We start from the raw sequence: 22,253 nt of genomic DNA, 5'->3' as shown, positions 1-22,253 counted from the left end.
TCCAGATGTCTCGAGTCGCCAGGACAAAAAGCCTGACGCACAAGGGGGCAACACAGCAGCTGTCCCTAAATAGCAGGTGCTTACCTCTGTTAACCATGCAATAGCAGTATTCAGGACATACATGTGAGAGGATACAAAGAATAATAGGAGTTCCTAAAGTACACATGAGAATGTAGGAGCTTATTCAGCAAGGCGGGAAACCTGGTATGCGGAAGAGTCAGGTGGTGGAGCCCGACGAGCCAGGTAGTCTGGGCTGCTGGGGAGTGCGTGGGATCCTCTTCATCCCTGGTTTAGCTGGTGTCCAGATCTTATGTGGAGTAGTGGAAGGTCTGGATGATGTAGGAGGTTGCAAAAAGGCCTCTTCTGTCAGGGGAGGAAGACCCAGCTGCTTGAAGAAAGCATCCGCTTCATGTAAATCGTGGAGTAGAACTTGGGAGTTATCTTTGGAGACAACGAGCTTAAAAGAAAACCCCCACCAGTAGGCAATACGATGCGGTTGGAGATGAGTGGTAACTGGCTTCAAAACACACTGCTTGGCCAAGGTAATAGGAGATAGATTGCTGAAAATCTGAAACTTGTCCCCTTTAAATTCCAGGGAGGCCTTGTCGGTAGAGGTGAGCAAGGCTTCTTTGCTGTCAAAGTAGTGGAAGCGAATGATAATGTCTCTGGGCCTAGTACCCTCAGGAGGCTTCAGGCCTAATGGTCTATCGGCCCAGTCCATACGCCAATCAATAAAATAAATGACATCTCAGACTGGATGTCGTTCCATTTCCTCAAGCTTAACCTTTCCAAAACCGAGCTCCTCGTCTTTCCCCCTGCCCACGCCCCCCCCATCCTATCCATCACTACCAACAACACCACCATCAATCCTGCCCAGCAAGCCAAAGTCCTTGGCCTCACTTTGGACTCAAACCTTTCCTTCCAACCTCATGTCAAATCACTTACAAACACATGCAGGCTCCACCTCCGCAACATCGCCAAGATACGCTCCTTCCTCATCCCAGACACCACTAAACTACTCGTACACTCCCTGATTATCTCGCGCCTTGACTACTGCAACTCCCTTCTCACCGGCCTGCCCCAGCGCAGGCTCTTCCCGCTTCAGACCATCCTGAACTAGACTCATCCACCTCATCAACCTCTCCACCTCTGCCACCCCCCTCTGCCAATCCCTCCATTGGCTCCCGGTTGCCCAACGCATCAAATTCAAACTGCTAACTCTGACCTACAAAGCCATTCACAACACTGCCCCTGACTACCTCACCAACCTGATTCCCAAGTACCACCCTACCCGTACCCTTCGCTCCTCACAGGACCTCCTTCTGTCTTGCTTCCTGGTCTCCTCCTCCCACGCACGACTGCAAGACTTCTCCAGGTCCTCCCCCATCCTCTGGAACTCACTACCCCAATCCATCAGATTGTCGCCTTCCCTCCTCACCTTCAAGCGCTCCCTGAAAACCCATCTCTTCAGGGAAGCCTACCCCACCCTCACCTAACAGCCGTCCTTCTTCATTCCTCCTACCACTCCATCCCCCAAAGCCACTTCCTCCTGTACCACTACTCCCTCCCTCCTAGATTGTAAGCTCGAAAGAGTAGGGCCCTCTAACCCCCCGTGTGCTGTTTGTTGTTGCTGTACTGTTTCATGTATTGTCCCCCCCCCTCTATTGTACAGTGCTGAGCAGACCCGTTGGCGCTATATAAACTCGATGTAATAATGATAATAATAATATCTGGAACTCTGGGTGCCAGAGTAGTAAACAGGGACAGCAAGTAACGTTTAAGTTGGAAGTCAGGGACCGTCTCAGAGATGCCACGAACACGAATATTCTGGCAGCGTTCCCTGTTTTCCAGGTCCTCCTGTTGGAGCTGTAATTGAGTCACGGAATGTTTCAAATTCTCATTATCTTTTTCCAAGCCATGCACATACTGCACTCATTTCTGTGCGTCTCCCAATTGAGTAATCTCCCCCCTGAGCTCTTGGGCTAATTTCCCGGTCTCAGCAGAGATAGTGCGAGTGATATTATGTAACAATACCTGCAGTTTGTCCTCCAGGATATCCACCATCAGGTAGGGAGATGCAGGATTAGGAGGCAGAGCAGCAGGATTGTCTGTGTCCATCCCTGTCATTTCAGTGGACTCTCCTGAGCACTCACTCAGGCCTCCGCAGCTACTCGAGGCTGGGGATGCAGGCCTAGTGAAGAAGCGATCCAGAATGGAAAGCCTCAGATCCAGGGGAGGCGGCGTGGACTGTTTCCACCACCCAGTTTATCTCATGGGTGTGCTTAAGGGCGTCCTGATGTGGAAAAGGGCACTCCTGGGTCTGTGGTGACTGTAGGAGTGGATTGGCGGAGCTCACCTGCTACACATTCGCCATCTTGGGAATGCTGCGCATGCGCCCCACCCATACTGTTTAAAATCGAGTAATACACCATCTCACCTTTTTCTGCACATGCTCAGTTGCTCTTTATTTTCGGCATTGTGTCGAATATGTAAAGGCTGATCCACTGACAGCCTGAAGATTTACTGCTGCTCGGGGGTTCTGGGCTTCAGTAAAATGGTGGCCTCCAGCAAGAAGAATTAGGAGGAAATTTAGAGCACACACTAATTTTGGTAACATAATTATTATGTGGAATGTATGTTCCTTCCTAAAGAACAATATTTTGTATCAAGTGGTTTCGGTAAAGCTCCCCTTTAAGCTATGTCCCTAAACCTCCTGTTTGTCCGATTATTGTGCTCTCTCCAGCTGATGTCTTGCCCCTTGCATACCTTCTGCTGTCTTTCTCTTTGTTACCACATTTTATCAACCCTTGGCTTTTTCCTCATATATGCTTCCACCCAGGGCCACCGCTAGACTATTTTGTGCTCTAGGCGACTAGGCAGCTACGTTCACCACCACCACCCCAAAAAAATAGAAATTCACCTGTAGTTCTACATCACCCTTCCTAGCACACATCCTCTCCCCCTTCAATCCCACCTCCTAGCATTAACCCCTCCTCAATCCCGCCTCCTAGAACAAATCTCCCTAAATCTATCCTCTTAGCACAACCCCTCCAAATTACCCTTCCTAGCACAAATCCTTTCTCCTCACCCTACCCCCCCCCCTAGGACAACTCCCTCCCTTCTAGAACAACCCCTCCCAAGCCCCTCTTCTAGCCCAATTTCTCCCCAATCCCTCCTCTTAGCACAACCCCTCCCGAAACCCTATGGATCATTGCTCCAATGACAGGAGAGGAAAGCAAAGCCCACACCTTCTGGTTCTCTCCTGTCATTTCTCCTATCCAGGCTTTTCTGAGGCTTCAGGCTGCTCTCCCCTTGTTCCAGCCTTGAGTGTGGGAATAGGGGAAAGCACTCAGTGGCCAGGCACAGCATCCATGGAAACACTAGCCTGAGGCGGGCACAACTGAAATCTGGGGGGGGGGGGGTAGCCCACCCCAGTGCCCCCCTTTATCAGGCCATGGGAGAGAGTAGGGAACCCAGCGGCCATGGGTGCACCCTAGTGCAGTGTGTCCTAGGCAGCTTTCAATTTTGCCTAGTGGTAGCGCCGGCCCTATTTCCATCTGATCTCATCCAGCTATGGCTCACTACTGACTTTTTGGCTTGTTCATTGACTACACTTCTGCTTGCTCCTTTCTGCTTCATTTGCTACCTGACCCCTACTTGCGTTCTTCCTGCTGAGGCAAACCAGAGGGTCGTGACCTGGCATTAGCATGAAAGTGAAACCCATCCCCACCATCAGGAGCTCTGGTGAAGATTGGCTAGTACTTAGACCCCACACCTTAGTTGAGCCTGTGTTATTGCTATGGGGATCTGCTTGTGTATTCATCCAGCTGACTACTGTGTGAACCTCTCTACTTCTACAGCCACTGGCCTTCAAACCCGATCCTAGACCATGACAGTCTGGGTCCGTCACTGGTGCCATTCCGAAAGGGAGAGTATGGTAACGTCTTCTCATTGTGCAGTCTTCTGGATCCTGAGAGAACCCCACCACAGGAAAGATAAGACATTGACTATATCCATACAGTGATGTGGTCACTTGGAGAAGGACCTTCCTACTCTGCTGTAGGAAAAATAGAGGACTCAAGAACTGACAAGAGACATTAGATTTAGGTAAGTAAAAGGGGCTGTTAGACAGCCTATGTTCCTAAACCAGGGGGAGGTGTTCCATAATTCATAGAGGCTTGAGATAAGACTACAGGATGCACAAAGCACAGGTCAGCGCTGGATTTCTGGCAGGATCAACAGGTATTCTTTGCCCTTTTTTCCAACCTCATTGTGTATGATAAAGACCCAAAGTAGAATTATTGTATAGAGTGTAACAGGTAAATTGGTAGAGAAAGGTACCACATCTGAAAATGTACAAGAATCACGTAAGGTCATATGTAAAGGACTGACTAAACTGAGGGTGCTAGTCCTCCACCCCACACACCACTGACCAGCTCTATCTATGTAAGACGATTAGATTTACTACAATGAACAAATGTGTTACAATGTAGTTATTTCCACATTGGTGATCCAATCGAATAGGAGCTTCTAGGTATTTTTTAAGTGGATAGAGGAAGTATGGACACATTAAGGGATCCAACAGGGGTGATGTTATTATACAATACCTGCATAATAGGTTATCAAAGGGGATATTTTTAGGGGTGCTCTTAGATTGTCATCATTAGCTAGAAGTTCCAGTATTTCGCTCTTTCCTTTGGTGCCTCTCTATGCTCCGGTGGGAGGTTTTATGGTCTTATCAGTGGTGTAATTGGCTGGCAAGCAATCACCATGCATACACTTCCAATACACTCCTGAGAAAGTAATTCTTGTGAAATATGTTGAGTCGTCCCATTCCACTAGATCACCAGCACTATGATAGGGAAATAGCTACATTGTGACACATTTGTGTATCATAGTAAATCTAATCATCTTTAGGTGGTATGTGGGATGCAGTATATGGAAGTCTAGCACCATCAGTATAGTCAGTCCTTCGTATATGATCTTATGTGACTTTAAATATATTTGTTGTACAATAAAATGGGTTTGTTTATACCTTTTGTTGGGGTTTGTTACCTCAAAAGCCTGATCTTCTGTTTTGTAAAGACTAAAAAGCAACAAATAGGAGAAGTGTCTTCCTAAGGTTTATTGCCTTTATAGTTTGTCAATAACAGATTTTTGGGCACTGAATGTCTAAAATGGAAAAAAATAAAGTGTCTGAAATTGTGTTTTAAACAAATATTTAAAATGTTGAAAGTTTATTTTTGTAATAGAACTTGCTGACGTTTCATACCAGCTATACGCGTGAAATGCCTCCAGAAAAATACTTCAACCAATAACAATTGCTTTACAGTTAAATCGGGACAGCTCGGGGCTAAGTCCTGCCCAGGTGAGGCCCATTTACTCTAACGTCACCCAACCTCCATCTTCTACGTTCTTCACAAGGTAGACGTATAGCATTCCATCTGGACCAATGAGTATATAAGAAGCTGAGAGATCAGTAATTGTCCACAGAACCCCTCCAACATCCAACTGCCTCTCCTAAAGGTAGCAAAGCTTACCTGTCAAAAAACTTTGCGCACTTGTTGGAAGATCATCAAGTTGCTGGAAGTTTCGTGAAGACCTGGGACGTTTGAAAACCACATTTATCGGTTAGTATACAATTCCTAAGTCATTTACAACTGATAGCAGACAATAAGGATACAATTGTCATTTTCTAAAGCTGTACAATCTCCATGATGGGAGGGGATGTCATGGGAGAACGATGGAGATTGCCATTGGTGACTCTGTATTTTCAGAATGCTGGTTGGTTATCAAGATAATTCACTGATCTGCGGCTTTGTAATTGCGCTACTTTATGTGAAGCAGCGTGATATCAAAGTCGCATTCAGTGTGAACCAGAGCTCACCGTATTTCTCTAATGGTTTGAATCTTATTGTTTTTTCCTAGTAAATAAAAATAATGAATATTGTAACATATATGAATGTTTTTTTTCTTTGTATTTAGTTTGTTTTACTTTATTGTGTGTTTTGCTGTATTGCTCTACAGGTTTGATTCTTATTCTTTACTTCATGTTTTAAATTCTTCTTCTTCTTCTTAATAATAATAATAATAAAAAATAATAATTTTATATATATATACATGAAATAATTTCTTATCAAATATTGTTAGGTCTGGTATGTTACGTAGTCAATAAAAATAATGAATATTGTAAAATATATGGATGTTTGTTGTTTGTTTGTTTTTTCATTGTATTTATTTTGTACTATTTTGGGTTTCACTGTATTACTTTACTGGTTTGAATCTTATTGTATATTTCTAGTTTATATATATATATATATATATATATATATATATATAAACATTTTTTGGTACGTCTAGTATGTTACATAGTCAATAAAGATAATGAATTGTAGCATATATGGACTTCTTCCATTGTATTTATTTTGGGTTTTACTGTATAAAACTATATATAAAATAAAGCAAGGACTTTTTTCTTTTTTTCTTTTTCTTTTTTCAAATTTTTGCTGAATCACAAACAGAATTTGGTTGCTCATACTGGATGTATTTTCCAGGTTCCCTGATAACCATGAAGACAACACTGCTGCTCTCTGTATTGTGCGCTGCCATGGCGGGTGAGTGACGTTGATGTCCTTTTATCCTATAATAACACATCTGGAATACAGAGACAGCGATAGTTCCCGGAAATTAGATGGCACAATTGGGGAAGGGCAGATGGACAGAGAAAGAGTGAGGGAGATTAATTCTGTAATTTAAATGTATTGAAACACGTGAATAATATTGCAGCTTGCTGGTTCTTAGTGGTGGCTACATTAGTTTTCTTTTATTTCAGACTTTTTTCACATGTTTTCACCTGGTGATCCTGCCAGCCTTCCTGTGACATTGCCCACTCTCCATATTGTATCTATGAACAAGCAGTGCCATAGGACTACAAAATCCTTCCCCCTTTCCTCATCTGTGTAAGATAGGAGGAAGGGGCAATAAACTGACCTGACAGGACTGATAACCCTGTATGAGATAAGACTGCAGAGTCCACAGGAGAGCATTGAATTTCTGGCAGGATCAACAGATAACAAAACAAATTAGGAATGAATGGCAGCCCCGCGTATCTGCTGAATATCAGCGTGGTTTGCCTGAGGGTGCAGGAATGCGTGTGATTTACACAAATTCCGGCACCTACATATATGTGAACCTCACCTTATTCAGGAACACGGGTGACTACAACGCAGGGAAGAGGGTTGTGGAGCACTTTGTTTATGAATTGTAACACTTTTGGTAGACGTTTGTATATTGGAACACTCGGATACAAGTTGCAGCGGTTGGACAATCATTGGATTGCTGTGGAGAACTTTGATTGCTGTGGAGAACACGGGGCGCACTTTAATGTTTTTCTGTCTCTCCAGTGGCTGCGTCTGCATGTGGAACCTGTAACTCTGATGAGTATTGTAAAAATAATACTACCTGCGTGTGCAATACAACGTTCTATACAGACTCAGGTATGGTATGATATAATATAGTCAGAATGGGAGCCTTTTGAAATGAAATATTGAATTTATGAAATAAAATGTATTTCTATGAATAAACCATATGAGGTGCATGTAGAACACATTAAATAGTGGGAAGGTGCAATGGTCACTTTACATCAGGATTCTAAATGAACCGCAATGGAGTGCCCTGGTGTGAATGAGCCCCCCGACTTCCTGAACATGAATGGTGGAGAGTACAGGAATAATCTGACTGTCTGCAGATAAACATACAAACTGGGATTGCTGTGTGTAATATGGAGTCAGGAGACCATAGCAAGACCCAACTGAAGTCGGCTTATCGTGTCCCCAAAGAAACAATCACTGTTTGCACCCAGATTTGTGGCTTAGGGAGGTCTGTATCGGGGAAATCCTGAAAAGAGTCTTCAGCTTCTGAAGGACTCCGGTGTGCCAGACTATACCAGACTGAACCCGAGTTCTGTGCAATCGTGGGGTTTCTCCACAGATTGCATGGGGTTCCTTGAGCAAACTCTGCCTCTGATAAGTCTTCTCTTGTGTCTTCACTCCCGCTGAATGACAGATCTGGTGGGGGACAGATGATATATACAAAAGGTGGGGTCTCCCTGGAGATATCAATGGTCATCTATGGACATGACCAACACTGGGATCCAAATGCCTAAAAACCCAAGGTACTTGACTTGTTCAAACGGAACCCTTAGCTCTACTGACCACCAATGTAAGGGGCTCTACACTGACCACCAATGTAAGGGGACACTAAATTGACCACCAATGTAAGGGCACACTACACTGACCTCCAATGTAACGGGGCACTACACTGACCACCAATGTAACGGTGCACTACACTGACCACCAATGTAATGGGGCACTACATTGACCACCAATGTAAGGGGACACTGCACTGACCACCAATGTAACGGGGCACTACACTGACCACCAATGTAACGGTGCACTACACTGACCACCAATGTAATGGGGCACTACATTGACCACCAATGTAAGGGGATACTACACTGACCACCAATGTAAGGGGACACTGCACTGACCACCAATGTAAGGGGACACTACACTGACCACCAATGTAACGGGGCACTACACTGACCACCAATGTAATGGGGCACTACACTGACCACCAATGTAAGGGGACACTGCACTGACCACCAATGTAAGGGGACACTACACTGACCACCAATGTAAGGAGACACTACATTGACCACCAGTGTAAGGGGGCACTACACTGACCATTAATGTAAGGGGCACTACATCGACCACCAATGTAAGGAGGCACTACACTGACCATCAATATAGGGGGGCACTACACTGACCATCAATGTAAGGGGCACTACATTGACCACCAATGTAAGGGGCACTACACTGACCATCAGTGTAAGGAGACATTACACTGACCACCAATGTAAGGAGACATTACACTGACCACCAATGTAGACCTCTAATTCAACATCAGATCCCTTCCAGTAAAAATGGACCCCCCAGCAAAAATAGATCCCAAGCAGCCAGCAACAGTAGACCCCCTCTTAACAGTAGATCCTGACCGGCAACAATTGGACCCCCAGCAACAATAGATCCCCCACTGAAAACAATAGACCACCAAGCAGCCAGCATTAATAGACCTACCAGCACACCTCAGCACCCCTTGCGTTCCCCCACATTCCCACTGAAAAAAAGCCCTGATTGGCTCTACACTGACCACCAATGTATGGAAAGGGGGTACACTGACCACCAATGTAAGGAAGGGGGGTACACTGACCACCAACAGTCTGTACTGTATGTAAATTGGAAGTTTAATTTGGCTTTAACTCTGACTCTCTGGCTGCTTTCTCCCCAGTCCCTGGTCACTCCTGCCACCCCAAAGTGGGTATATATAGAAACCCCCTATAGTGTATAATGTACATCAAGTATGTCACCTTCTCATCTCAGAAATGCTGAATGAATTTACTCTTTTTACAGGAACGTTTCCACATTTGATTTGTGATGGAGGACATTTCTTTATAAACATGCCAGAATGTTGGTTGGAAGCACATGGTTATAATAAGTCCAGTATAAGGCTGAACAGCCCCAACCCCGAGTGTTGGGCAGTAAATGAAACATTTGATGGAATACCACAGATGACCATTGATCGTCCATTGACAAAATATGACTGTAACACTAGTACTGAGGTAAGTTCTCCTGACTCGGTCTGACTGTTTGTTATACCAGAGAAATAAAAACAGATCCATTAAATTATGTATGGACAAAAATATTCTGTTTTAGGATTTTAATGGAATAGAGAAAACTTAGAACCCTTGTTATGGTATTTTTTTGGTCTTTGTTCTCAGAAGAATGTTTCACCTTCTATATATTTCTGCTACTTAGTCTTGCGAGAAAAGAAATGACAAAACAAATACTTTTGTTATATGCCCCAGGCTCAACAGAACACATTAAGATTGCACTAATGCCTAAGAATTTTTTTGTTACCCCAATGCCCTGATGATGTTACACCCCCCCGCCCATATACATACCTGGTGTCCCTGGTCATTTCCACCGGGTCCTCCAAGTCTGCATCCTTCCCCGAACTTCCGGTTTGTAGAGGAGATAGTGAGGGAAGGGGTGTGTTTGGCTCCTGCATCTGCATGGGAGGAGGGAGCAGGGGCGTGGCTTGCTGGGCGCTGTGTGTTTGAAAAGACGCACACAGCCCCAGCTGGGGGCCCACATACATGGATGTCTCTTTAGCAGCTGGCTAGTTAAAAGAGACATGCAAAAGGATGAGCTGAATTCCAGGCAGATATAAAAGACACAAATAACACAGCTCTGTATTTTTTTACATCATTAAATGTATTTTTTTAATACAGTCAGTATAGGTACCTCTGCGTGATCTGGTTTCAGCCTCGTGCAGTCCCTGTTCAACTGGGAGAAAGAGAAGCAGCACAAGTAGCTAGTTAGTTCATGTGCTGACAAAGATTATGTTGATAGGAGGAGAGAGCAGAGTGACAGAGAGATGAGCTCATCAGTCATCTGCTTCTCTTATTACTGTACAGTCACAGGCTGGGGGTGTGGGGTCCAAGGGGGACCTGGGCTCAGAGAAAGTGGGTTGACACTGGCCGTCAGAGTGAGCACATAAATTGGCAAAAAAAAAAAAATACAGCAAAGGGAATCACTGAACTGAAGTTGCATTTTGCATGTATTTTGTTATCTTATCTTTGGGGTATTTATTTATTATTTTTTACAATGGAGTTTATTGATAGTATTAAGTCATCAGATGAATCCAAGGATAGAAATATCAGTGAAGAGGAATAAACATGCAGTTCCTCTAGGTAACATAAAGCATAATAAATTCATTATGCTTTATGTTACCTAGAAATGTGATTACAATGTGTAATGAAATGATAAGATACATAACAAAGTGCAGTATTGATTAGCATATGAAGATCTCGGATTCATCAGTAGAAAAGGAGAAAATGGGGGCGACCATTGGGTGGTAGAAGGTCACACCCCGGAAAATGTCATAGAGCCACGTCCCAAGCGTTTTCCACACAGCTTGGATATTCCCCACCCTCTGAAAGAGGTAAACTGTATCCTCCATCTCCATCCATCTCCCGGACGGGAGAGCTGCCGATGCGGGTGGATGTTTCTAAACAACCCCTGAATCCATTGCCTGTACACGCTCCCTGGGAGCACGTGGCACCTCATTTGGTGCCCGCTGTGTCCTCCGGACACAACGGAACATAGATCACTGTACAGGACCCTCTGTACGAGGTCCCGATTCATGTGATCACTGATTGGCCAATCAGTGATCACATGAATATCAGTAAACAAGATGTCACCTGCCATCATTGCTTACTACTATGATCACAGAGGTCACATGGTACAGGGCTATTCACAGCAGCCTTGTACCATGTGATAAGCTGTGACCAATCACAGCTCACATAGTATTTCTCAATGGCTGCAGGAATGCAGCCAGAGAGAAGGAGAAATGATTGTTTTTACAGCCTTTATGGGTGTAAAAGCAATCAGTGTAAAAAAAGAAAGAAATCACCCCCCACAAGTATTACAGTATGTAAAAAAAACCCCATAAATAATAATATTAAAAAAATAAAATAAAAATGTCAAAAATTATTATTTTTTGGTTATAAACTAATTTTTTTTTTTACTAAAAAGATAGATGAATACATTTTGGCCAATATTTATGAAGAAAGATTATTTATATGCAAAATTTTATAAGAAAAATATATAATTTTTTAAAATTTTTTAAATTTTTGGTCTTTTTCATTTATATAGCAAAAAAATAAAAATCCCAGCGGTGAATAAATACCGGCAAAATAAAGTTTTATCTGTCTCAAAAAAAGCTAAAAAATTCATATGGGTACAGTGTTGTATGATCGCGCAATTGTCATTCAAAGTGTGATAGCGCTGAAAGCTGAAAACTGGCCTGGACAGGAAGGGGGGGGAAAGTGTCCGGACTGGAAGGGGGTGAAAGTGTCTGAACTGGAAGGGGGGGAAAGTGTCTGGACTGGAAGGGGGTGAAAGTGTCTGAACTGGAAGGGGGTGAAAGTGTCTGAACTGGAAGGGGGTGAAAGTGTCCAAACTGGAAGGGGGTGAAAGTGTCCGGACTGGAAGGGGGGTGAAAGTGTCTGGACTGGAAGGGGGTGAAAGTGTCTAAACTGGAAGGGGGTGAAAGTGTCTGAACTGGAAGGGGGTGAAAGTGTCTGGACTGGAAGGGGGTGAAAGTGTCTGAACTGGAAGGGGGTGAAAGTGTCTGGACTGGAAGGGGGTGAAAGTGTCCGGACTGGAAGGGGGTGAAAGTGTCTGGACTGGAAGGGGGTGAAAGTGTCTGGACTGGAAGGGGGGGAAAGTGTCCAGACTGGAAGGGGGGGAAAGTGTCTGGACTGGAAGGGGGGGAAAGTGTCCAGACTGGAAGGGGGTGAAAGTGTCTAAACTGGAAGGGGGTGAAAGTGTCTGAACTGGAAGGGGGTGAAAGTGTCTGGACTGGAAGGGGGTGAAAGTGTCTGGACTGGAAGGGGGTGAAAGTGTCTGGACTGGAAGGGGGTGAAAGTGTCTGGACTGGAAGGGGGGGAAAGTGTCCAGACTGGAAGGGGGGGAAAGTGTCTGGACTGGAAGGGGGGGAAAGTGTCCAGACTGGAAGGGGGTGAAAGTGTCCGGACTGGAAGGGGGGGAAAGTGTCCAGACTGGAAGGGGGTGAAAGTGTCCGGACTGGAAGTGGTTAATATACCAACATTGTTTTTGTTCTTTGTGTACGGAGTTTATGTGCCCAAAAGGTCCATTAGGTTCTCATGAATCCGTAAGTAAACATGAAGACAGCATACAAAGCATTATGCGGAACCCCATGAGAGGAGTGAGGATACACCAATCCTTTGGGCCCAAAATGGGTCCAGCGATTATACAAAACGCTTCAGGTTCCAAAAAAAAATCATATTCAGCTGAAGTACAGAATAAAAAAGAAGAGTAGAGGAGAAGAAAGAAAAAGTAAAAAAAAAAGAAAAGGAAAAAGGTTCTCGGGGGATCACGATAGAAGGCGGGGTATTTATTTTTATCTGGTTGTTTTTGGCCGGAGTTCTGCTTTAACAAAACTGGAGGCGACCTTTTTCACTTGTCAGGGAATACACTGACATTAATAGTAAATATCTGTAAATGTGCAGATCACTGTATGGCGGGGAGTTTTCTGACCTCGTCTAATGACTTATGTGCTTCCTCTCTCTACAGGTAAATACAACCCATATCACATACACAAATCAGCTGAATATTTTTGCCGAGACGGATCCGATCCGAATAGCCAATGACGCTGTCATGAATGTCTCCTGCTCTTACCCGCTGTATATGGATGTCAAGCTTAATGTGACCCTGCACCCAAAACTCGGGTAATTATTATTACACATTGTTGGTCTTTCAGAAATCTATGTTGGCCATCTCTTATGACATTGGATTGCCTCATATACTCTTGTATGAGGTGCTTAAAGTGGAGTTACAGCTGAAAAAAAAAGTCAGCAGCTACAAAAACTGCAGGTAGAGCCATACAGGGGGTCATTTCCAGTAACCCCCCCCCCACATGCCTTGCTGATCACCCTCCCTGCTCACATCCAATTCACCCAGATGCCCAGGACCCCCTGCTGGCCTGGGCCCCGTACAGGAGGACTGGTGCTACCTCCTTATCCACAACCCTGGGTGTGTATATATATATATATATATTCTAAAATCAAGTCTCATAAGGTTGTCTAACATGTCTGCATTACACAATCCTAAAGATTCCACAACAGAAGATCTTATAGAAAAATGTACATGAACTCTTTATTAACAATAACAGGTTAAAAGTTGGGTAAACCTCTTGCACCAAGCCTTAATAAATTATAAGGAAAAGCTAGCTAACTGAGCTCAACTCTCTGAGGACACATGGGTGTAAGCCATCTTAGCAAAGTGTTTTCCAGCAACTCTGGCAAATATTTAGAAGAAATGTCTCTGCAATAGAAGAGTTTTCACGGCCTGTGTCTGCTACCTTCCTTCTGCTTCAGTTCTAAAGCCTACACGAGACTCTGTGGCATTCAGTGTTCCTCAGGGTCCCCTGCCACATTGTGTGTTCCTTCCTCCTCACCCTACAACACTGCTGAGTCCTGTATGGACATTGGGGTCAGAGAAGGAACCATGGCATGCAATGGAAGACACTCTTTCAGAAATGTTGAATATTGAGGAGTCTGGTGGAGGCTGGAGCACAGGAACGGAGGACAGATAGGAGACATGGGCTGACAGGTGAATATAAAAGCTCTTATATTGCAGGTACGTTTCTTCTAGATTTCTGGATTTAAAAAGTAATAAACATACATAGTTACATAGTTAGTCTGGCTGAAAAAAGAAAAATGTCCATCCAGTTATACCATAAAAAAAAAGTTATAATCCTACACCCACAGTTGATCCAGAGGAAGGCAAAAAACCCAGCAATCCAATTTGCTTCTGCAGGGAAAAAATTCCTTCCTGATCCCCCGAGAGGCAATCGGATATTCCCTGGATCAACTTTCCCGATAAATGTTAGTACATACTCATCTTTGCACTCTCTTCATGCATTATCGTGGTGAAACACAAGTTTATTAAAATGCATAAATGTACATACTCACAAACCAAAGGAGATAAAAACAGAGACAAAGAGTCAGTGGTGACGGTCCAAAATGACGGGAGACCCTTGATGAGGTAGGCTGACGCATTTCGGGAGACGTACTCCCTTCTTCAGAGCTCTCCTTTGGTTTGTGACTATGCACTTTCATGCATTTTAATAAGCTCGTGTTTCACCGCGGTAATGCACGAAGAGAGTGCGCCCTGTTTTTGCTTTTCTTCACCAGTTACAAGGTTTCCCGATCTTCCAAGGGTTGCACCTCAGTGAATGACAGTCACAGTACCCCTAGTCAGCATGAAGATATGAGCGCTGGTTTGGTTTTTTGGATACTCGTCTGTATGCTGCCATAATGGTGTAATTGGTGTGTTTCTGCAGCTGCCCCACATTGGCTCTAAGACTGAGATGTGAGCAATCACATGACTACTTACTGCCCAGTTCTCAGTCTTCTCCAAGTGGAGAGAAGTGACTGTCAGTCATGTCCTCTCCGGTCTGCTCCTCCAGCACTCACAGAAGCATTGGTCAGGGGAGGGGGTGGGTGCAGCTGGCTCCAGCTCTCATTCATATGCTGAGAGGCATATCCAGCTGTCATTCAGACAGTCAAATGGATCCTGACAATTCTGTCGGGATCCTTCCACAGCCTGTAGAGGCTGTGCCATGTCAGATGATAGCGGGCAATCTGGGTCACAGAAGAGTTAGTGCACTCCTGTGCCCCACAAGAGATGTACGGACAAAAAAAGTTTTTGGAATATTTCTCTTTCAAAGTATTTTTATTTTGTTTGTTTTATAAACATTCATTTTAAAACCATTGTGGTGCTTTTTAAATTGTACATCAGATTCATCTCTTCCATCAGAACACACAGAGCTAAAGGAAATAGCTAATAGGTTTGTTCTTTATCCTCATTGCAAATAATGTCAGTTCTCTGTGTGATAACATAGACGCATGGCCACATACCTACAAGGGTTTCTTGGTAGGTGACCTTTGTCTTGTGTCTATTTTCCAGGAGCGCAGTAATAAACGGAACTACAGCAGGTACAAGTTATACAGCCGTAATGGCAGCCTTTACAGATAACACATATTCGGTCGCGCTCACAGACGATTCCATCCTGACTGTGGAAGATACTATTTACCTTTCCGTGAAAGTACCAGATCTGGATGCCAACACCTTCAACCTCTCAGTGGTGAATATTTATGCCTCTCCTATCAACTCAAGCTCCATCAAACACTATCTTCTTCGGGACGGGTAAGTACACAGCACACAGGTTAGCAATTCTATGTGGTCTTTGACTACAGAAATAATTCACTAATTGCCCAGAAACAGATATCATATTAGGAGGTAGGTTGCTGTAGTGTTGCCAAGAAGTTCTGAATTAATCTGGTCAAGCAACTTATTAAAGTGACATAATTAACATTTATTAACATTAATTTTTGCTTGATACAGAATGTTTTCCATTGAAGGGCTCATTCACACCACATGTGATGGGTTCCTTTGATCAAGGCAGGCCCAATGCATTGACAATCCGTTGTTTATTACAAGTCCAGTTCACAGCAATGTGTTGGTGCGCATTGGAGGAAAATGGAGCATGCTGCAATTAAGCAGAGTGCAATACATGCAATTTGATGTATTTCATTCATCTCAATGGAGAATACATCAGGGAGAAAATCATGTAGGTGTGAGTAGGTCTGAGGTGTGAAGAAATACTGGTCACAGAGCATATAATCATTTCTTGTGTACGGCACAATGACTCCACCAATTAAAATGTGAATTGAGGACTCTAATTCTGAATAACAGGAACAATATAATGAACACATGCCTAGAATTGTTCAGCTATAAAATACATATAAAATAATGAAGACATGCCATGTATTGTCCATCTATAATATATACTGTATACCTATATATATTTATATAGATAGACACAGTATTTATATATTGAACATATCCCATATATTGATCAGCTCTATTAGTATGTACCAGTATTGTGTTCTAATCTTTAGATTACAGTAACTGAAAGCTGATGAAAGGTTTCTGTATCCAGGTGCCCATCTAGTGATATATCTACTGACCAACTAAAAGTGGAAAGCAATGGAGTCGGCATTGAAGCTCGGTTTCCTATGAAAGTCTTCAAGATCGCCATTTCTAACACCGTCTTTCTCTTTGCTGAACTTAAACTCTGCACTGATAATTGCACCGTGGTAAGACTCAACGTACACATAGAGGGTGTTCTGTGATTTCTGTGCCTGAAGGAGCAGTCAGGGCTTCATTAGCCATACCCACTTATTAGGAACCGGGGCTTTTCTTCAAGGGGGATTCAGTTCCGGCACCTTCAGCATAGAATGATTGTAAGGGCAAGGAGTGCTGGGAAATAGAGGTCTTTTGTTGCTAAGGGGGTCAGTTGTTGCTAGGGGCGATATTGTTACTGGGAGGATCTATTGCTGCAGGGTAGGATCTATTGTTGTTGGGGGGTATTTAGTTGTGGGGGTTTATTGTTGTTGGCTGCTGACAAATATATTGTTGCTAAAGGGTGTCTATTGTTATGGTGGATCTATTGTTGAGGTTTTCGTTTTTGTAAGGGGAACTATTGTTGCTGGTTTAGATTTATTGTAAAGATGGTATTTTATTGGGGGGGGGGCTATTGTCGTTGGCTGTGGGGGATCTATTTTACTGCTTTTTGTTATCATTAACAAAGTCCAAACAAATTACTTAGCAATACAAAATGATACTTTGTGCTGTGTTTTTCAAAAGGGCCGATACTGGAAGGTGGGTAGGGGGTGAAATTAAGGGAAAGTACTTGGAGGTGGGTGGAGGGTGGGCAAAAGGAGTGGCTTGGAAGGGGAGAGTACTTGCACCTATTCTCTGAGAAAAAAAATCCCTGATAGGAACAGTTTAGACAGGTGTCAAGAAACCTACTAGCATGTTGTTGGAGGAAATCCACGCAAACAAAACATGCAAACTCCATGCAGTTAGTGTTCTGGCTGGGAGGTTAAGATCCCCAGTGCTGCAAGTCGAAGAGTACTAACCATCAAGCCACTGTACTGCCCAAATGTCCACAGTTGGCTTTTTGATCGTTGCACAGCCCTATTAAGATGCATAGAGGTGTTTATGGGCCAAAAATATATGAACAGCAAGCATAAAGATACCAGTTTCCCTCCTGAATACCAGATCTGCTGCTGCTAATCAAGCAGGTAGAACATTGCTGTGTGTAATGTCTGATACTGAGATACCACCACCAGAATTCACAGTTCTGCCCACTGCTGCAGCCATAACATGGGTTGAGCTAGGGTTTGGCTCAAACCCAAGTCCATCCCTAACAAAGATGATTGATGGCTTCATGCTCATCCCAAACAAAGACAATTGATGGTTTCATGCTCATTCCTAACAAAGACAATGGATGGTTTCATGCTCATTCCTAACAAAGACAATGGATGGTGCCATGCTGCCCCGATACAATGTAGAATAAATAGGTGATTGGGGAATATGGCTTAGAGTGACTGAAACCAATGTGGAGGGGAAATGCAAACTATTTCAGGGAAGTCTCACCATTGGAGTGATGGAAGAACCTGGTGCGCCCGCATCCTCCACTGTTTCCATTGTGAGGATAACACAGATAAAGGAACATGAAGGGGACGTTGTGACTTTAGCATAGCTGTGGTGTTTCTTGGATACAATTTGCAGTTCCTTCATTGATTTCACTTGTCTGGAATTTCTGTTGAATTACTTTTATTTCCTTACAGACCTGCCCCCCTAAATCCAGATCAGCTGGTTCCCAGAACATTGCAGGAACAGTCAGTCTCTATTTGGATGCAGGTAAGTCATCTCAGGTTCACAGTTTTGTTACAGTAATTTTCCGTGTTTCTTCAGTCACATGTATTAAAGTCCAACTCCAGACCAACCCATTGTTTGGGTTTATTGTCGGGGGTTACAAATGCTTTAATGTCTACGGTGAACACAACACAATTATTTCAGTCTCCAGTGAATGTAAATGTCATACAATATTATTATTATTATTATATAGTGTTTATAAAGCACCAAAAAAGTTTGCTCAGCGCTGTACATTACAATGGGGGACAGTACATGAGACAATACAGTAACAATACAATACATGAGGGGTTCGAGGGCCCTGCTCTTTCGAGCTTACAATCTAGGAGGGAGGGGCTAGAGGTACAGGAGGAAATAGCTGTGGGGGATGGAGTGGTAGAAGGAGTGGAGGAGATCGGCTGTTAGGTGAGGGTGGGGTAGGCTTCCCTGAAGAGATGGGTTTTCAGGGTGAGCCTAAAGGTGAGGAGGGTAGGTGACAGGCTGATGGATTGGGGTAGGAGGTCTTGTGAGGAGCGAAGATTACGGGTTGGGTGGTATTTGGGTATCAGGTCAGTGAGGTAGTTTGGGGCAGCGTTATGAATGGCTTTGTACGTCAATGTCAGTAATTTGAATTTAATGTGTTGGGGAATCGGAAGCCAATGGAGGGAATGACAGAGGGGGGTGGACGACACTGAGTGGAGGCCAATGTAGGGAATGACAGAGGGGGGTGGAGGACACTGAGTGGAGGCCAATGGAGGGAATGATGGAGGGGGGTGGAGGACACTGAGTGGAGGCCAATAGAGGGAATGATAGAGGGGGGTGGCAGATGCGGAGCGGCTGGTAAGGTGGATGAGTCTGGCCGCTGAGTTCAGGATAGACTGAAGCGGGGATAGTCTGCGGTGAGGTACGCCGGTGAGGAGGGAGTTGCAGTAGTCGAGTCGTGAGATAATAAGGGAGTGAATGAGTTGTTTAGTGGTGTCTGGGGTTAGGAACAGACGTATTTTGGAGATGTTGCGGAGGTGGAGCCTGCATGAGTTAGCCATAATGATATATCATGTTTTTTGCTGTCTTTGTGACTGCGATATATCCAGAAGAATGAGTCTCAGTCCGGTTGAGATCTCCAATTAACAGAAATGTTTTTCTTTATTTCCAGCTGATAAGTCTTACGATATAGATGTCAGTTCTGCTAGCGGTAAGTAAACTCTTACATTGAGACTTCTCATGGTGTAAAGAGGTGTAGTTAAACATGTTCAACCCATTTATAGCAACAACACCCTTATATGTGGGGAAAGGGCAGGTGGACCTCAACATCCATCCCCTGCATATATGCCCCACCCCCAGAACTGTGACCGAGCTGTCACCAATAGCTCACAGTCAACTACCGATAATCAGCAGTTGGTAGGATTGGCTCCGGATGATGTCAGCACTGGGCAGCAAATCACAGTGCAGCGTGATCAGGTGACCCTCCTATCGACCTTTGGATATCAGAGCCCATTTAAAGCACCAGCTGCCACCAGCATAAAGAGGCTAATGCTGAATTCCACGATATAATCTCAATTTTCAGATGAATAACAGATAGGGGAGCCATGTTACCTGCCAACGGATTTGTATTTCTGTCTATCCATTCCTGAGATTTGCACAAATCTGCCACGCAGCACAGCCAGCAGGATATTGCCATTTTAACTTTTACATTTAGGAATACAGTGGTGTCCTCTCCCCAACCCCAGTCAGCTGATTGGGCAGTAGGTAATCTACCCCTCCTCCTATCAGCATGCTCCTTGTAAATACTTTTGCATGCAGCACATGATTAGTACTCCATCCTTGTGCTGTTTCTTCCTCTCACTTTAATTTATTATTTTATTGCAGGTACTTATATAGCACCACCAATTTACATATATATTGTACATTTACATCAGTCCCCGCCCTCAAGGAGCTTACAATCGAAGGTCACTAACTTGCATGCATACATACACATGCTAGGGCCAATTTACCTCCCATTGTGTCTTTGGAGAGTGGAAGGAAACTAGAGTACCTGGAGACCATGCAAACTCCAAGCAGGTAGTGCTGTGGTTGGGATTCCAACCAATGAACCCAGTGCTGCTAGGCAGAAGTGCTAACCACTTAGCCACTGTGCTTCTCTCCCATTCTACCTCTGCTGTACAGGGACTGCAAAAGACCGATACCAGGTCACATTTAGGTACTTACACTACTTGCATTGAAAAATGCTCAGCAAAAATATTGTCTCCTTTTCAGCCTGTTACTGGCCACAACAATATTCAACTCCTCCATAGAGATATGTCCAATTTCCCATTTCCCCCCACAGTTAGTATTATCTAAAAATTTATTGATATTAGTTTTATTATAAAAGCATAAAGTTACAGGGTTGTTAGCAATGATTGAGACTTTCCATTAGAAAGAGACAGTCTGAAGGCAAACAGCTTCTGTTGTGCTGTCCTTGGAAAACACATAATGCTCCATGACACCAATATTGTATTAAAATGTTTTTTGTTTTTTTTGGGTGGTATTTATTGTTTTCCCCCCACTGGACAGATTTCCCATCACTTCCTATGTGGTCAACACAACTGAAGTGGAGGGGATCTCTGTATTAATGTGTACATCCAGCTTTTTTTTTTCTCAGCTTTAGAAATAGTTGGAAAGGATAAGACTCCATTTTGGGCTTTTATTGCCATCTTGGGATATGTTGGTGAAATTTCCCTTTACTTACTGTCCCAGTGGCAACTGTTTTACTAAACCGGAAGTGAAAGCAAATCTCCAACAACAACACAGACAGAAATCATTTTTTTATTAAGTAGAGTATAGAAAGGTCAAAGTACCTGCCAGCTTTTTTATTGCTGTTTGAGTTCTTGTAGCAGATTTTCCCTCAATTCCTTTTTGGTAAAACCATTGTCACCTTGACGGTAAATGAGGGTAAATTTCTCTAATGATGCCCCATAGCAGTTGGACTGACAAGGGTTCGAATTCTATCTCTATAGCATCCATGGTTGTACATACACTTTAAATTTCCATAGTCACAATCTGGTATAAAAGTTGGCTTTCATCAGACTGCAACTACAATGAAAACTTAGGACTGAACAGAAGATCTTCCATTGGAAGGTGAAGCCCTTCCCACTCCATTCCTAATATCTCTTATGTGATGTTATTGGAAGATGAAGCCCTTCCCACTCCATTCCTAATATCTCTTATGTGATGTTATTGGAAGATGAAGCCCTTCCCTCTCCATTCCTAATATCTTCTCTGTGTTCTTCCAGGTTTCTCCATGCCTTGGACTTTGTCTGCTCTGATCTCCTCCTGGATCCTGATGAAGCTGATGTAAAGTCTTCGAGAACCAACTATCCCGGGCACCATGAGGCTTTGTCGTAACGTCAACCCCAATGCTCTCGGCAGAGAGAAGTTATGAAGGAATCTTGTATCTATTTCATTTTCTGTGTATGCTATTGGCTGCATCATATATAACGCTACCTAGGATAACCTCGCCGCTATGCGCCCTGATTATTACTCATTTTGTACAGTGCCGATAATCTGCTCTTTTGGCTTAGAGGTGCCGGCTTTATATCTGAGCTATTTATTGTGTTGTATTTATTGTACGGCAAGAATGGTTGATGGAGTGGACAATATATTAGATATTTTGTATCCCTGGTGAGCACAACCTGTACTTTTTACTGTTCTTTTACATATAATAAACTGCAAAGTAATGTAATTCAAGGTGTTTCTTTGCATTTATATTCAGTCATTGCAGGTGCTATGGTTAGGGAAAGGTGCCTCCTAAGGCATAGCTAACCCCAAAACCCAAAATGTAATATATTGCAGCTCACTGGCCCT

General features: G+C 43.6%; 1 protein-coding gene across 1 annotated transcript; it reads left to right on the top strand.

The window, feature by feature from the left end:
• Positions 1–5,479: 5,479 nt before the first annotated feature.
• Positions 5,480–22,131, top strand: LOC149450672 (uromodulin-like). The gene is made up of 10 exons (XM_089691609.1): positions 5,480–5,630; positions 6,555–6,614; positions 7,404–7,496; positions 9,471–9,679; positions 13,221–13,375; positions 15,618–15,857; positions 16,654–16,810; positions 18,350–18,422; positions 19,567–19,605; positions 21,683–22,131. The coding sequence occupies exons 2-10, from the start codon at positions 6,569–6,571 to the stop codon at positions 21,745–21,747; spliced, it is 1,077 nt and encodes a 358-aa protein (XP_089547735.1). The 5' UTR covers positions 5,480–5,630; positions 6,555–6,568; the 3' UTR covers positions 21,748–22,131.
• Positions 22,132–22,253: the final 122 nt, after the last annotated feature.

Source organism: Staurois parvus, unplaced genomic scaffold (assembly GCF_062004578.1).
Source record: "Staurois parvus isolate SC_StPar_1 unplaced genomic scaffold, SC_StPar_1.0 ptg000565l, whole genome shotgun sequence".
Classification (NCBI taxonomy): Eukaryota; Metazoa; Chordata; class Amphibia; order Anura; family Ranidae; genus Staurois; species Staurois parvus.
This window is presented reverse-complemented; position numbering and strand designations above follow the sequence as displayed.